This window comes from Anopheles maculipalpis, chromosome 3RL (assembly GCF_943734695.1).
Source record: "Anopheles maculipalpis chromosome 3RL, idAnoMacuDA_375_x, whole genome shotgun sequence".
Lineage (NCBI taxonomy): Eukaryota > Metazoa > Arthropoda > Insecta > Diptera > Culicidae > Anopheles > Anopheles maculipalpis.
The window spans coordinates 90,373,262-90,388,655 of NC_064872.1; the positions used below are offsets into that span (position 1 = coordinate 90,373,262).

A 15,394-nucleotide genomic window follows, 5' to 3' on the forward strand; every position below is an offset into this window, starting at 1 on the left:
CTCAAGCTATTCCGCATCAAGCGTCCCCCAACACAATAGCATAAAATAAAAAACGGCACTCGGCAAGGGCATGCACTTGACATTGAAGAGATAGGCCGGTGTAGTCGACGTCAGCAATTCCTTTTGTGGTTCCACCACACTGTTCGTCGTCGACGTTCCGTTTGTGGAACGCTGTGCTAAACCAGTCCATGCTTAATCTATGCGTCACCTTCCTCCACATCCAAGAGTGACGACAGTGTTTATCCAGCCCAAAGCGGGCGACAATTAAACGGGGTCAGGCCAATACGTCACCAAAAGGTAATGCAAAATTAGTCGCTAGTTGAAGGAACCCGTCGCATGAGGGGTAGACTTGCCTGATGATAGTGCGCCAACAAATATCTGACGTAATTCGATACTAAACCACATGGTGTCTCCCGATGAAGATCGCGTACATGGCACAAGGGAAACTGAGATATCGCGCACCATTTATGGACGAACAAAAAAAAGGCAAACCTGCTGCTGCTTCTACTACTGTCCTGCTAAATTATCCTACTTCATTTATTATTATTTTGCTGTCCACTTTGGACAATTTTCTGCCCACGCAAACGCACAAAAAAACGCTGCAATCTTCTCGCATTCGGAACGAGTCAAGTTTGTATTGCTGCTGCTGTGATAAACTTCTCGCGTCTCGTAACCAGCCATCCTGCTAAGAAACACTTGGTCACTCTTTGTCCTCGCTTCCACGTGCGATTGGAAAATGTGGGCGCAACCATCGTTTCAACCTTCAGCAGAAGTAAATTCATTGTCAAACGGTACACAGTTGAAGTTATCGGTGCCCGGGTGTTAGGTCCGGTGCGGATTTTGTTGGAGGTCGACACAGGTGACAGGGACCACCCTCTTCCCGCCCTTGAGGGACATGAGGGTCTCGGAGGAAAGCCAGCCATCGTTGGTGTTTATTAATAGAGAAAGAAGTAGAAGTAAACCTCTCACACACAAACACACCGAAGCCTAAGTGTATGATCGCGATCGCGCAGACCAGTCAAGGAAAACGGTTTGGCTGAACACAACCCTCACGCAGGTAGGCGTGATCTACTGGAGGTGAATACTTTTCAGCTCTAGCAGTACCACACATAGGGTGATCCAAGTAGGTTGGTGATCATCAAGCATAAATACAGCAACAATATTGTTTATGTGCCGCGTACCGTGTGCCGAGAGGAGAGGTCTATTTATTCCCCGGTTTTTGTTTCGGTTACAGCGTTTGAAGGTTGCTTATTTTTGAAACTGGCCCCTTTTTTTCATTCTCCCACACAAGGAGCGTAAAGATCGCGCGAATCGATTGTGATTTAAAAAAAAAGAAGAAGCACCAAACAATTTTTCTTTCCAAATCGCGAAAGGAAAAGTGGATCTAATGTGGCTTCCTTGCTTCCTGCCGATGTTTGCTACGTTTGTTGAAGTTGGACAGCAAACCAGTGGCATTGGCTTTGGGATATGGTTGCAGGGTTATGTTACGGAAATGCGTGTTTGTGTGAAGAAAAATCAATACATATAGTAGCTCCCGATTGGCTGCCTTTGAAAACAAGCAATATGCGAAATACGCTCGCAAAATAGGACACTCGCTCTTTCTAATTAGGATCCAGATGTGCTTGGATGGCTAAAGAACGCGTCGACTATTATTATTGGAAAATGCCAATCCGCCCTCTACCCATTTACCCTCTAATTATGTCAGCCAATAGGTTCAAAGCTTCTATAAAATGAATCAAAAATCGTGTTGTGTTTGTCCATTTTCCGATCCGATATCCAGATGACCCGTTTCACAGAAAAGCCACACCAAAAGAGTTCCTTGCAGCGGTCCCTAACACGAATATCATGGGCTCCAAATGTGATTCCCTGCTACGCTTAAAGCTACTTTACCCACTGGTTAGATCTTCGCTACTGGACCTCTTTTTTGTGTCTTTTTGCCACGGTACACAGCGAGAAACGATTTTCCCAAAAACAAATATTTTCCATGACATTTTTGTAACAATTACAACACGTTTGTGTGGTATAAAAAAAGCGGTGCTCTGTCCACATTTTCTCCTTTTTCTTCTTTACTCAACGACCTTCTAGGTTATGCCGGCCATCGGGAATGACTTACTAGATTTACCGATACCCGAGTAAATTGGATAGTCAAGTCCTCACTATGGGGGGAAGGTTCGGAATGGATTTGAACCCGGGTCTCACGTGTAAAGCCGGAGCCACATATTATTCATTATAGATTTAAATGCTCTTCGGTCAAAAAATCTTTTTTTTTACTTGATACAGTTGCATATTGCGACTAAAATTTATTTTGAGAAATAACTGCAATACATAGGTAGGTGATAAGTAAACACTATCCCACAAACACCAAGGAAACTGCTGATAACGATACCTTGGCAAGCAAGTTGGATGAGATTTCTCATATTTATCAACTTTCAAAAAATATTCTCATTCCTTGCTTATAGACGTCCCCTGTGGCTCTTTTTATCAGCCTTTCTCGTAACCAAATCAACAAACATGCCAAAGGTGCGTTGTTACGCCTTATCAGTGAAACTTCCAATAACTTCAGCTCGGGGCACACAGTTGGCACAAGAGTTGGTTCTGGTTCGGCTCAGAGACAATCCATTGTAGCACAACCATTTCCGGTACGTTTCACCACTGAGATCATGTCCTTTTTTTACCCGAACACGTTATTACTGGCACACGGTGCGGAAAAAATTCCACCGGGATAAACAATTGTGTGCCACTGTTACCACATTCGCCACTGCATTCGGTCATCGATAATTATACACTCATTTCATTACACGCTGGGAATGCACTAAATCCGGTCACACTTTTTTTCTTTCTGACCCCACAACTGGCACACACACACACATGCATGCGGTACACAAATACACACGCGCTTTTTTGTGTGTGTTTTTTTTTATCTGACCACGCGATCAACAAGGCGGTGCGCAGTCATTGCACTTTTCGAAGATCACCACAATGCGGTCACGTTGACTCACAGTGAGAAGATTCATCCATTCCTTGCTGGTTTAATATTTTCTAGAGCACACAAAACCTTCGAATGCACACACGAACAGCGCTCTTTAATAAACGCTTCGTACGGTTGGAAATGCTTACAACGGGGGTTAAAGCAAATGTTATCACGATCTAAATTATCACCACCCTGAACCAAGAACGCGCACCGAGAGTTACCGCTCAAGTCACCTCTCACCTGCACGGTGGAATCTATCGAAGTGAGACTAACGCGCGAAGGTTTGCTTTTGCTCGACTCGCGCGATTGGCATGAGATGAGATCATTCGTTTTCGCGAGAGAATACCGCGGGTGTCGACGTGTGCGTGTGAAGTAATTTGTTTCTTTGTTAGTATAAAATTCTCTTTTTCTTGCTCACTACAAAACGGCGCGATCAGCGTACATTCCAAGATTTTACATCTTCTTACGGAGAAGGCACGTTCTCACTCTTTCTTACAATTGCTTTCTCGCTTTCACGTTACCGTTTCGTGGAATCTGTTGCGGATAGGCTGATATAACTTTTATGCTATTTTAATAAATATAAATTACACACTTTCTTGTACCACAATCTAAGCTGCGAATGAGGTTTGTTAACGTATTTTGGATCTAAAAAATCCCTTGAACAACAAGTTTCCCGTAGGAAGCAATAACTATTTTTTGCTCACGCCACTACGATGAATCTGTTAGGATGGAAACCGCAAATTTCCTCTAAAACACATCCATCCTCCTTCGTCAGCGAATCTTCCCGCAAAAACTTCTATTTTCTATATACCACACACACACACAAAATGGGCATACAAAAAACTGAACGCAAATACCAGCACAGTGTGAGACGGCGAACGAACGAACCTGAGCGAGGAATAATTTCCTTTTAAGGACGAGCAGCTTGCCGAGAACGATTTTCTTCGGCGTAATAACGAGGAACGAGGAAAGGTAATATTAGTAGCTTCGATGAGTTATGAAACTACCTGTGTGTGTGGGAGGCACTTGGTACACTTTCTTGTAGGGTTTACGCGAGATGTTTACTCGGAGCCCTTTCAGCAACAGCCACCACACCACCGCACGCAAATACGTTCTGTAGCTGACAATGTTTTTTGTTCTGTTGTTTAGCTCTGTCCAATACTAGCCCGTAGGAGGCTGTGGTCTCGCACAGGCCGTTTGACATTTCGATGTTAGAAAAACAAATTTGAAAAACAACTTTGAGTTGATTCCCATGAGTGTGATTGTTTTATCCGTTGTGTAACGAAAAATAAAGGAAGTAAGTTAAGTAAATTTCCACAATTTTGATCGAGCCAAATGAACGAAAACTGCATTGAGAGCAACACCAAAAGAAGCTACAGCCGCCGAAATGTCACGTACGCATAAGCTTGAATCGTACTTTGCCGCCAAGTGCAAAGGAAAATGTAAACAAACACTCGAAATGCCAAACGTTTGTTTTCAAACAGCAAACTGTTGCACTTTCGCTAGGGTGCATTTTTAATTGTTATATTTTGTGCTAAAAAGTGTAAATTATGTTTTCTCAATCGTTGCAGTTGGGTGATAATACTTTTGATGCATTGGAAAGACAACATACGAAAGCACACACAACTCCAACCACCCAGCGAACAATAACAAGATCCCAGCGTGCTATAACGATCAAGCAACAGCAGCAGCAAAGTAGCACCGAACCGGAAGTAATCGAAAAATCGCCGACCAACGCAAAATGTCCAGCAGAAATGTCCCGCCAGCGGAGCGTACGGGAACGGTTGCAAATTATATCGACCCAGGCCAGAGGACGGAAAACGAAAAATCGTACCGTGCGAAGTACCACCAGTAATGCTGGACAACGATCGCACGCTAGCGAACACCCGTCCAATTCTAAAAAGGAAAATTTATCCGAACTGTTCAGCAGTGATATACAGTTCGATGTCGGAGGTCAATCTTCGCAGAAAAATGCTTTGAAACGAACACGAGGTTCACAGGAGATCGGTCTAAACGATGATGGGCGGCCGTCGCCGGAAAAGCAACCGTCGCAATATGATGATCTTTTCCAAAATAGTGCCTTTTCGATGAACACCGTACGTAGTCAATCGATCGCGATGCTAGCCACGGCTGCCAATCAGAGCGTACCGAAAGATGGCAGCTTCTATACGCTTTTCGATCAGAGCGATTTTACCCTTGATAAAGTAGACGGAAGGCCAGAACTAGTCGACGATCAACCACCTATACCGGCAATCATGACCGAAAGTGAGCTGGAGATCTTTAGCGAAACACTATTCGATCGTGCGATTTCGAGCGAACCTGCCATGAACGATCTGTTCGATGATAGTGATCTGATCGAGTCGCTGCGTGTTGATTCGGCGGACGACACGGTCGAGGATGCGGCAATTGACATCGAAAATGTTACCTTTTCTCAACCTCTCGTACTGGCAAGCATTGCACTCGGACAGCAGCAAACATCCGAACGGAGCTTTCGACAAGAACCGGACGATCGAAACACGGAGATGTACGCTTTTATAGAATCAGAAATGGAACATTCGCTTCGCTTTTCTAGAGAAGCATCAGAAGGAATGTTATACAACGTTCCGAACAGACATGACGAGAGTGGTTCATTTTCCGTCAGAAGTGGTGGTCTGAAGAATGTTACAAAAGAGAGTACCACAGTTGTTCCGTTAAAGCAAACACTTGCCAATAGTATGAGCCTGGATGCGACGAAAGATTTACGTTTGATCGACAGCTGGGGTCTGCCAAATTCCGTTACGCGTGAGTACGCAAAGAAAGGGATCGTCCAGTTGTTCCCCTGGCAGGTGGAATGTTTATCACGCAAGGAGGTAATCGCGCTTTATTCCGTTCTCTAGACTAGTTTTTTTAGTTCTTAGTAACCAGTCCCCCTTTTCTTCCGTAGGTAATGCTAGAAGGTAAAAATCTAATTTACACTGCACCGACATCCGCCGGCAAAACGCTTGTAAGTGAGTTTCTGCTTATCAAAACGATCGCCGAACGGAAGCTGAAAGCGTTGCTAATACTGCCATTCGTTGCCGTTGCCCGGGAGAAGATGCTTTATCTGAAGGACCTCCTGGAACCGGGCGGTATGCGCGTGGAAGGCTTTTACGGTGGATATAATCCACCGGGTGGGTTCGAATCGGTTGATGTTGCAGTTTGCACGATCGAGAAAGCAAACTCGATTGTGAACCGTCTGCTGGAGCAACGTGCCCTCACCACGTTGGGTATTGTTGTAGTTGATGAAGCGCATCTGATATCCGATCCGTCGCGTGGCTACATTTTGGAGCTGCTGCTTACCAAGATTCGTTTCGTAGCCGATCGCACTAACCATTTGCTACAGATCGTTTGCATGTCGGCCACATTGCCCAACATGCATCTTCTAGCCCAGTGGCTAGAGGCGGACCTGTACCGCACCGACTTTCGGCCCATTGCACTGTTCGAGATGATAAAAATCGGCAGCACGATTTACGACGCGACGGGTGAGCAGGTTCGATCGCTCGACGGCATCACGCTGCTCGGTTACAGCATACCGAAAGATGCGGACCACGTGGCATTGCTTTGTCTCGAAACCATCCTCGAGGGTTGTGCGGTGATCGTGTTCTGCCCGTCGAAAGATTGGTGTGAACAGTTAGCAATCTCGCTTGCCAGTACGGTACACACGGTACGCAAGCGGGACGTTCGATTAAGTGCCCAGGTAGATGGTGTACGGCAGGAGGAAGTGTTGCTACAGCTTCGCAGTTGCCCAGCCGGGTTGGACAGTGTGCTGGAGAAAATTGTACCGTACGGTATCGCTTTCCATCATGCTGGGCTGACGACCGACGAACGGGACATCGTGGAAAGTGCGTTTCGCGACGGTGCAATCCGTATCATTGTGGCCACGAGCACGCTTAGCAGTGGCGTGAATCTTCCCGCCCGACGCGTAATTATTCGTACACCCAAGTTCGGTGGACGACCGATGAGCGCGCTGACCTACAAACAGATGATAGGCCGTGCGGGTCGTCAAGGGCACGATACGGTCGGCGAATCAATTCTGGTATGCGGTGCGGCCGAGGAAAAGATCGGTCGGGAATTGATTGGCATCGAGTTGCCGCCGGTTCGATCGTGCCTCGACAGTGACAATTATGTTAGTAAGAATTTTATGGGGCCACCGTTAGGTTTAAATTTTTCGTGGGATTCCCTTTTTTTCTTAACCCTCTCTTCTCTCTCTCTCTCTCTCTCTCTCCCTTGCAGGCATACTTGAAGCGAGCAGTGCTAGAAATTATTGCATCCGGGAGTGCCACTACCTCGCAGGATTTGGAATCATTCGTCAACGCAACACTGCACAGCTGTGAGCGGGGCGATCGGTTCATCGTCCACGATGACCACTTACGGAAGAAATCGAACAAAGCACCAAAACCGGATGACGATGATGGCAAAGCAAGCGAAGACATAGATCCTATCGCTGCCTGCATATCGTTTTTGGTCGAGTATGAATTTATACGTCTTTCGGAACAGGAAAATCCGGACGGGCCCGGATTGCGTACCGTCCTGACCGCGACCCGACTCGGACACGCATGTTTAGCCGCATCGCTCCCGCCCAAGGATGGGTTGCTGTTGTTCAGCGAGCTGCAACGTGCGCGCCAGTGTTTCGTGCTCGAGTCGGAACTGCACGCCATCTATCTCGTGACGCCATATTCCGTCGCCTACCAATGGCAGCAGATCGATTGGATGGATTTTCTCGATCTGTGGGAAAAATTGCCCGCCGCATCGAAGCGCGTCGGCGAACTGGTCGGTGTGAAGGAATCGTTCATGGTACGTGCGATGCGCGGTGGTTCCGCCCATCTCGACTATCGCAGCCTGCAGATACACAAACGCTTTTACACCGCACTGGCACTGCTCGAGCTGGTGCGTGAAGTGCCGCTCGGTACGGTCGCCCGTCAGTTCAAATGTTGCCGCGGGTTACTCCAAAGTCTGCAGCAAGTGTCGGCCACATTCGCTGGGATTGTGGCATCGTTTTGTGCATCACTTAACTGGACACTGTTGCAGCTTCTGGTGGCACAGTTTCGGGAACGTTTGTTCTTTGGCGTCGCACACGAACTGCTCGATCTGATGCGCATTCCGTCATTGAATGGGCAGCGTGCCCGGTTGCTGTACGATGGTGGGATTGTTGGCCTGGTACAGCTAGCCAATGCCGATCGGTTTACGGTCGAAACTATCCTACACAATCGTACCAGCTTCGAGATGGAGCGGGTGCGCGATGATGAGGACAAGTATGAGGCGGAACGCCGGAAACGTCTGCGAAATCTACACCTCACCGGACGATCGGGCGTAACGGTGGAGGAAGCAGCCCGATTACTCATACAGGAAGCACGTACGTATGTGCAGCTAGAGCACGGTCTTGCGAACCCAAGCTGGTCACAGGATGCGGTGGGACACGCGGAAGAAGCAGATAGAACGCCAGAAATGGAGAAACAATCGCCATCAACAGGTGCTACGGTGGTTCTGCAATCGGAAGAACAAACATCCAGTCTGCTGCTCCTGTCGGATGGGGGCGAATCATCCAGCACGACTGGGAGGCAATTTCACAACTCGCTATTGATGAGGAACGATGGTGCGACCACCACCGATGATGACGACCCCATAACCCATCTAAAAATCATCGATGTCTGCAAAGAACGTACCGTGTATGATCAATTTTGTAAGACTGTTGCCGAGCAAGGCTCTATAACGATCGCGTTCGGAGTGGAGCAGGAAGACATCCACTGTCACGGTGGAAGAGGACCACCCTCCATAGGTGCACATCTTCGAAAGCTCGAACGAATGCCAAAAACATGCGAACGATCGTATACGTTCGATGACAACCTTTATCTCGCCGGATTGGGTGTGACTATGAAGGACACCTCGTCCACCGTGTACTACATCGATTTGCAACACGATACGGTCGTGGATAGTGCTGAGAAGGTTCGTTTTGTTCGGACTCTGTTCAGTCGGGAGCAGCTAACAATTGCGCTACTTGATACGAAGGATCAGCTGAAGATCGTTTATCGATCGGGAATACTGCCCGTCGCCGAAGGTGATCAGATGATGGTGGCTACGATGCAGGATCCTAGGGTGGCCTGCTGGTTACTCCAAACGGACGCCGAAACTCTCACACTGGACGCAATGATCGAACGACACTGTCCTACACTGAAGAAGCGGACCGAACTAATGAAGATCGGACAGCAGCGTTGGATTACGCCCAAATGGACCGGACATGCGCTGAACTATCATAGCCCAATCGATGCCAGGCAGCGGTAAGTAATAATTCCTTCGTGATCCTATTTTTATTGCTGTTTTTATTTGGAACGACCCTGTCCTATTGGAATGCCCGTGCCGCTTATCCTTTAAAAATTGTCAGAAAAGATGGAAGAATGTTAGAAGGGACTTCAACTTTCGTTCATTCAATCTTTACTTCCATTTCGCTCCAGCTGTGCCGTTGAGTGTTTGATCGTACGTGAATTGATGGCTGCCGTAAGCGAACGACTTGCCGCAAGTGGAGGAAACTCGCTTCCCATCTGCTTTACGACACGCGAGATGCCCGTCCAGGTGGCGTTAGCGCGTGCCGAAGTGATCGGGTTTCCGGTGGATCGTGAGCGTTTGGGAGCACTGATCGCACGTCTCAAGGCATGTCGCGATCGAATTGCGGACGAAGCCCGCAAGCTCAATGGTAATCGGCGGCTTGACTTCGGTTCGTCGCGTGCCGTTGCCAAAGCACTTCAGCTAGCCAGTGGTACCGGTCAGAAGAAGTGTCGCACGGTTCGCCAGGTACTGGAGCGTCTGGACAGTCCACTCGCCGCACTCGTGATCGCTCATCGCAAAATCGAAAGCAACCTGTCTCGCACTATCGAACCCTTGCACCGGGTCATTCGGCCGGGTTTTGATCGTGTGCATGGGCGAAGCTTTTGTTTCACTTCGACCGGCCGTATCACGATGCACGAACCTAACCTGCAGACGGTGGTGAAGGATTTTACCGTACCATCCGGACTTGGGCCTGAGTTTGACGGTGAATGCCGACTGTTCAGCTGTCGCGGCACGTTCGTCTGTGCCGATCCCGATCGCACTGTGCTCCTGTCGGCCGACTTTTGCCAGCTGGAGCTTTGCATCCTGACGCACCTATCGCAGGACCGACAACTGATGGCAGCACTGGGTAGCACTGACGGTGAAGCGGGCGGACAAACCGCACGTAAGGATGTGTTCCGTGCGTTGGCCGCCCGCTGGAACCAACTCGAACGCGAATCGGACGTGAGTGAAGAGTTGCGCAATCGCACCAAAGCAATCGTTTACGGTGTAATCTATGGTATGGGCGTACGTGCGATGGCGGCCGAACTGCAGCTCGACGAGGATGCGGCCCGAACGCTGATGGAGCAATTTCATGCCACCTATCCCGAGATACGGCGCTACATTGAGCGGGTTGTGCGGTTAACGCGCCAGCTTGGATACATTGAAACGCTCACCGGACGACGGCGCCATTTGCCGGCCATTTCCAGTGCGAACGCTCGCGAACGGGCCGAAGCAGAACGGCAGGCCGTGTGCACCACGATCCAGGGTTCGGCGGCCGACATCCTGAAGAATGCGATCGTGCGCATGGGGCGCAATTTGGGCAAATATCGCAATGTGCTGGAGCTGAGCGAGATCCGGCTGGTGCTGCACATGCACGACGAGCTCATCTACGAGGTGCCACGAAACCAACTGGCAAAGGTAGCTAAACTACTGAAATCAAGCATGGAAAACTGTGCCAAACTGAGCGTGCCGTTACGCGTAAAGTTGAAAGCCGGCCCAAGCTGGGGCACATTGCAGGAACTAACGACGTTCGGAAGGAAGGCATAGCAAGGTGCCGGTTCAACAAAGTACAGTCAAACATGAGTCAACGCGATAAGGCACTCGCAATGGAGGATCATAGCAACAGTTCGCCCCTGGACCAGAAGCGATTCAGTAATTGACGCTGTGCACTTACCCTGTTAGTTACATAATAATCTATCGTTAAGGGCAACACACAGCTTCAGCTCCTCCTACTACCTCGCGTAGGAAAGCATTATCGGCAATACAGAGATTTCATATGCTTGGGCCCATCGTTTGCATTTGTTTTTAAACACTCATGTTTAAATGCGAGGATTGTCGGGTTCGTTTTCTATAAAAACTCAAGCCACGTTTTCCAACCACATTACAAACCATCCAGAAAGCGAACAGAACACTTGTTGTGTACAATTACTCTGAAGTGTATCGCAAAAAGGTCGAAAGCGTATCAACCTAACAACGAGAAAATGGACAAACAGCAACAGAAGGCTGAAGCGATCCGGCACAACATTCAAACCCTTCCGAAGAACGCCACACCAGAGCAGCGGGCCACAGCGGTAAAACAAGGGGTGGACAGCGTCAAGAAGTGATATGGCTTCGAGAGATCAATAAAACCAATTCCCGACGAGGAATGTTCCGCTAAACAGAATCCCGGTCCCAAGTTGGAAGGATTTTTTTCCGATTTGCCACGCGGTCGTGAAAGAAATGTGTGTAATTGGTCTTTAGTGACGATTGCGATAGTGGAATTATTTGGTTTAGCTAAATCGGAAAGAAAGGCGGGTGTCCTTTCATCGTGGCAAATGGCCAATATTTGTTACAACTGAACTCGAGAAAAGTCCGTCCTCCCTGTGAACGATTGCGATTTTTGCATCGCGCTTCAGGCATTGGTTCTTTTATGCGTTTTTCAGCATACTCCGAACTCTAGTATGGTTCCAAATGTTCGCATTGATTTGGCCAGTAAAGTATCAGAAGTAAAATTGCGTTTTAGAAGAAATTAAAATAAGAAAATTTTCTCAAAATGTTGGTAATGCACATGGGAATTATTTTTGCTCGCCAATTGTTGTTGCTTGTTTCGGTCACATAACATTCCCTGGCCAATTCACCACTTTTGAAGGTGATCACGAAATCATCAGCAAAATAATGTTATGATTCTTATTGTACACAGATCTGAAACAATGTATATTGCATGAGTCACATCGAAACCGTTCACCCTTGGATGTGCACTTTTTTCATCGTTACAATCAAAATCTCACTATAAACATTGCCCGATTGCCTATTGCCATTGGCTTGCATCTACCAGAACAGTCACATCAGTTTATTAATAACTTCCGATACGAACTTTTCGATAGCTACACATTTATTTTTCCGAAGTAAGTACTTTGTTACATTAAGTAACGAAAGCCCGACGGCTCATTATGATAAACATGAAAGAGTTTAGCTATACAAATCGTCTAACTTTTATCTTCTTCGCATGTGCTTCTAAAAATGAATCGCGCAATTAGAGTTGCTACAGGAAGTTTCTTTCCGGGCGACAAATAAAGCATAAGCAGAAGTGCTCGATCGGTGAAATAATTGTTTTCTTTTTTTGCCGGTACAATGTTTATCGTTGGAACGTAATCAGTTTGCAGCAAGCAAGACCCAAAGAACAAAGAGCATGATCCAATGGAGGGAAATGCCGAGTGGACAAATTCGAGGCTCGCTACAAAGTACGCTTGGTACGGCACAGTGTGAATTGAATCAAACTAGTAAGATACACTGTATATAGCAATAGATTTAGCTTAGGTTTTGTTTTATGAATACTTCCAATTGTTTGTAAACTATAGGTTACTTGTAGAACGCAGTTAAATTTCTTGCGAGATGCACATTGCTGCGTTCGTTTACTATAAAAACCAAATGCGCGGTTTACCGACGATATTACAAACCATCCAGAACGCGAACGGAGCACTTGGTGTGTACAACTACTCTGAAGCGTATTGGAATAACGATCGAAAGCGTATCAACCTCACCACGAGAAAATGGACAAACAGCAACAGAAGGCTAACGCGATCCGGCACAATATCCAAGCTCTTCCGAAGAACGCCACACCAGAGCAGCGGGCCACAGCGGTAAAACAAGGGGTGGACAGCGTCAAGAAGTGATATGGCTTCGAGAGATCAATAAAACCAATTCCCGACGTGGAATGATTTAGAAAACGAGAATCACATTGTTCATATTAGGTAATTGGTAAAGAAGGTAATCGTAAAAGAAATGCAATGTTACCCTAATGTCAAGTAAGGTTTTAGCATTTGTGTCCGCCAATCAGCAAAGCAAAGTAGCAAAAATATCACTAAAACAAGATCACATGAAACGATTGATCATTTAGAAAGAAAAAAAGGGCCGCAGATGGAAATGCTAAATTACTAACGTGTGTACTTTTTGAGACTAAAAGAACTGAACGTTGTTTATGCATCCGACTTCCCGTAGCGTGCCGTTTAGTTTGTAGAGGAAATTCCATATTTTCGGCTTTTTAATGCAAATCATCAAATAGTTTAATTTTGGCGAGTCCTACTGGTTTAACAGAACGTTTCTCGAAAACGAAACGTAAAATGAAATACAGGAATGTCAGTAATGGCAGTAATGGCATTGTAAGCGGTTTTCAATGCGGTAAGGGAGAGGGATAAAAAATGAAACCACTCGAAAAAATAATGCTATTATTCTTTAGGACATTTAAGAATGAAAGTGCAAAACTTACCCGTGTAGGCGGCGATCATAAACACAACTAGCCGTTAAAAGCAAAATCTTTGGATCACTGTCATCGTTCAAACATTGTTCCCAGCGGTAGCGCTTCTTGCTATTTTTTCTATTAACAAAATGTGAGGCATTTATTACAAAAAAAAACAATCAGCCAGCTAACGTCCCGGGAATGTTTTGTCCATCACCTCTGCCTTACAATGGCAAGTTTTGGGAAAGCTACGCTAACTGTCTTTACTTTCCCTGCTTGGCGGCCCATTCCGTCCAGGATCCCTTGTAGTTGCGAGCACTGAAATAAAAGAAAAGCCAAAGATATGTTAGTTCACATGGCACAATGTTACTAACATTCGTACGGAGTTTAAAGCGATTCCGGTTAAACCAAAGCGCACTTATGAACGAGAAGGATTTTTTTCTACAAGCATTAAGGATGCGATCTCGCGTGATCTTACGGAACAGGTGAAATACATACTTGGTGAATCCGAGACTAGTCGCTAAATCCGTCGCTTTCTGTGCCCGGCCGCCCATCTTGCAATGGAAAATTACTTCCGTACCGGTGCTGGGTTTGTCGCGTCCATACTTTGCCTTAAACACCTCATCCGTCAGCTTTAATCCTTCCTCCAGCTGAGGCACTGGAAGCAAAACGTATGGAAACAAGCAACGTGAGGGGCATGATGATGGATAGACAAAAATTTGTAAGTGTAAAAAAAATTGCCCGTACAGTGTAGGCCAATGAAATGAATTCTTTGTAAAAAGCTTAAAACTTAATGATCATTGATCACAGAAATGGTGGCAAAATGTTGCACAACATTGCAGGGGCAGTCAAATCACTCGCGTTCTTCTGCACAACATTAAAACAATGCATACGCATTCCCCGAGTCTCCAGACCTCAATCCTATTGAGAACTTGTAGGATCATTTTTCAAAATCAATGGTGGTTGATGATAAGAATACCTTGTACAAATTTGTGAAAAAATAATATAATATTTCTTTTTATCGATTTACATATTTATTTTTTACTTATAATTATTACGGTCCAGTGCCGTATTGTCATACCGATTTATATATGTTCTATTAATTATTTTGTATCCCTCGCTGTACGAACAATTTTTTTTAACACAGTGTAGGGGTTAGAGTTGGTGGATTGAGCATGGAGGAGAAAAAACGGGGCCTTTAAGCACATCTTCAAATTCACTTTCGATCGCATCGTTTACTGTAGTTCCCAAAGCAAGGTTTTAAATGGTACCCTTTATGGTTAAAGTATGATCAACAACCGAACGTTTGATAGCTACTTGTGTATTAGTTGCCTTCGAGCTAATGTTAGTAAATGTGCCCTATGCAGATCCTAAAGTATAGTATAAAGAATAAAAGCCCCGGGCTTACTTTCGATAACCGAGCTCCGCAATCGCTTCCAGTGCCATCTGGCTACGACGACCCGTGCGACATGATAGGATAAGATAGTGATCGAAACCCGGCTTGGCCACACCGTACTGTTGCGCAAACGCTTCCCCACTAGTTTCGGGACCGAATGCCTGCTTTACATTATCCACTTGGCATTGGTGAAACGTTCTCATTAGTTCTGGTTATTTTGTGCACACCACAGAGCAGCTTGTCTTTTTTGTACTTACAGGGAATATTGATGCTGGTAGGAATTTGGCCCGTCTCGGCCAGCTCATCCGGATTGCGCACATCGACCAGCAGCTTCTCCGGATGGTTGGGCAAATCAAGCACCTCTTCGTATGTAGCGATCGACATCGTGTTCTGTTCGTTACTGAAACCTGAAAGCATACACGAATAAACGGCGACCCAAATCTGGTTAGAGTTAAGTGTTTTCGGGTTAGGTTGTAGCGAGAAGTATTATCAG

At 46.3% G+C, this 15,394-nt stretch overlaps 2 protein-coding genes across 3 annotated transcripts; one reads left to right on the forward strand and one right to left on the reverse strand.

The window, feature by feature from the left end:
* The first annotated feature begins 4,521 nt into the window (after nucleotides 1-4,521).
* LOC126561192 (DNA polymerase theta) lies at nucleotides 4,522-10,837 on the forward strand. Its single transcript, XM_050217139.1, has 4 exons — nucleotides 4,522-5,820; nucleotides 5,895-7,115; nucleotides 7,223-9,264; nucleotides 9,439-10,837. The coding sequence occupies exons 1-4, from the start codon at nucleotides 4,522-4,524 to the stop codon at nucleotides 10,835-10,837; spliced, it is 5,961 nt and encodes a 1,986-aa protein (XP_050073096.1).
* A 2,919-nt stretch (nucleotides 10,838-13,756) lies between these two features.
* LOC126563342 (rhodanese domain-containing protein CG4456-like) lies at nucleotides 13,757-15,292 on the reverse strand. 2 transcript variants are annotated; one of them, XM_050219979.1, is made up of 3 exons: nucleotides 15,159-15,292; nucleotides 14,004-14,163; nucleotides 13,757-13,823 (listed from the first exon to the last, which is right to left on the reverse strand). In XM_050219979.1, exons 1-3 carry the CDS (start codon nucleotides 15,283-15,285, stop codon nucleotides 13,769-13,771), a joined length of 342 nt encoding a protein of 113 aa, XP_050075936.1. In that variant the 5' UTR covers nucleotides 15,286-15,292; the 3' UTR covers nucleotides 13,757-13,768. The 2 variants fall into 2 exon arrangements, with proteins under 2 accessions (XP_050075936.1, XP_050075935.1); XM_050219978.1 differs by lacking the exon at nucleotides 14,004-14,163 and adding an exon at nucleotides 14,914-15,079 and having other exon boundaries at nucleotides 13,762-13,823.
* Nucleotides 15,293-15,394: the final 102 nt, after the last annotated feature.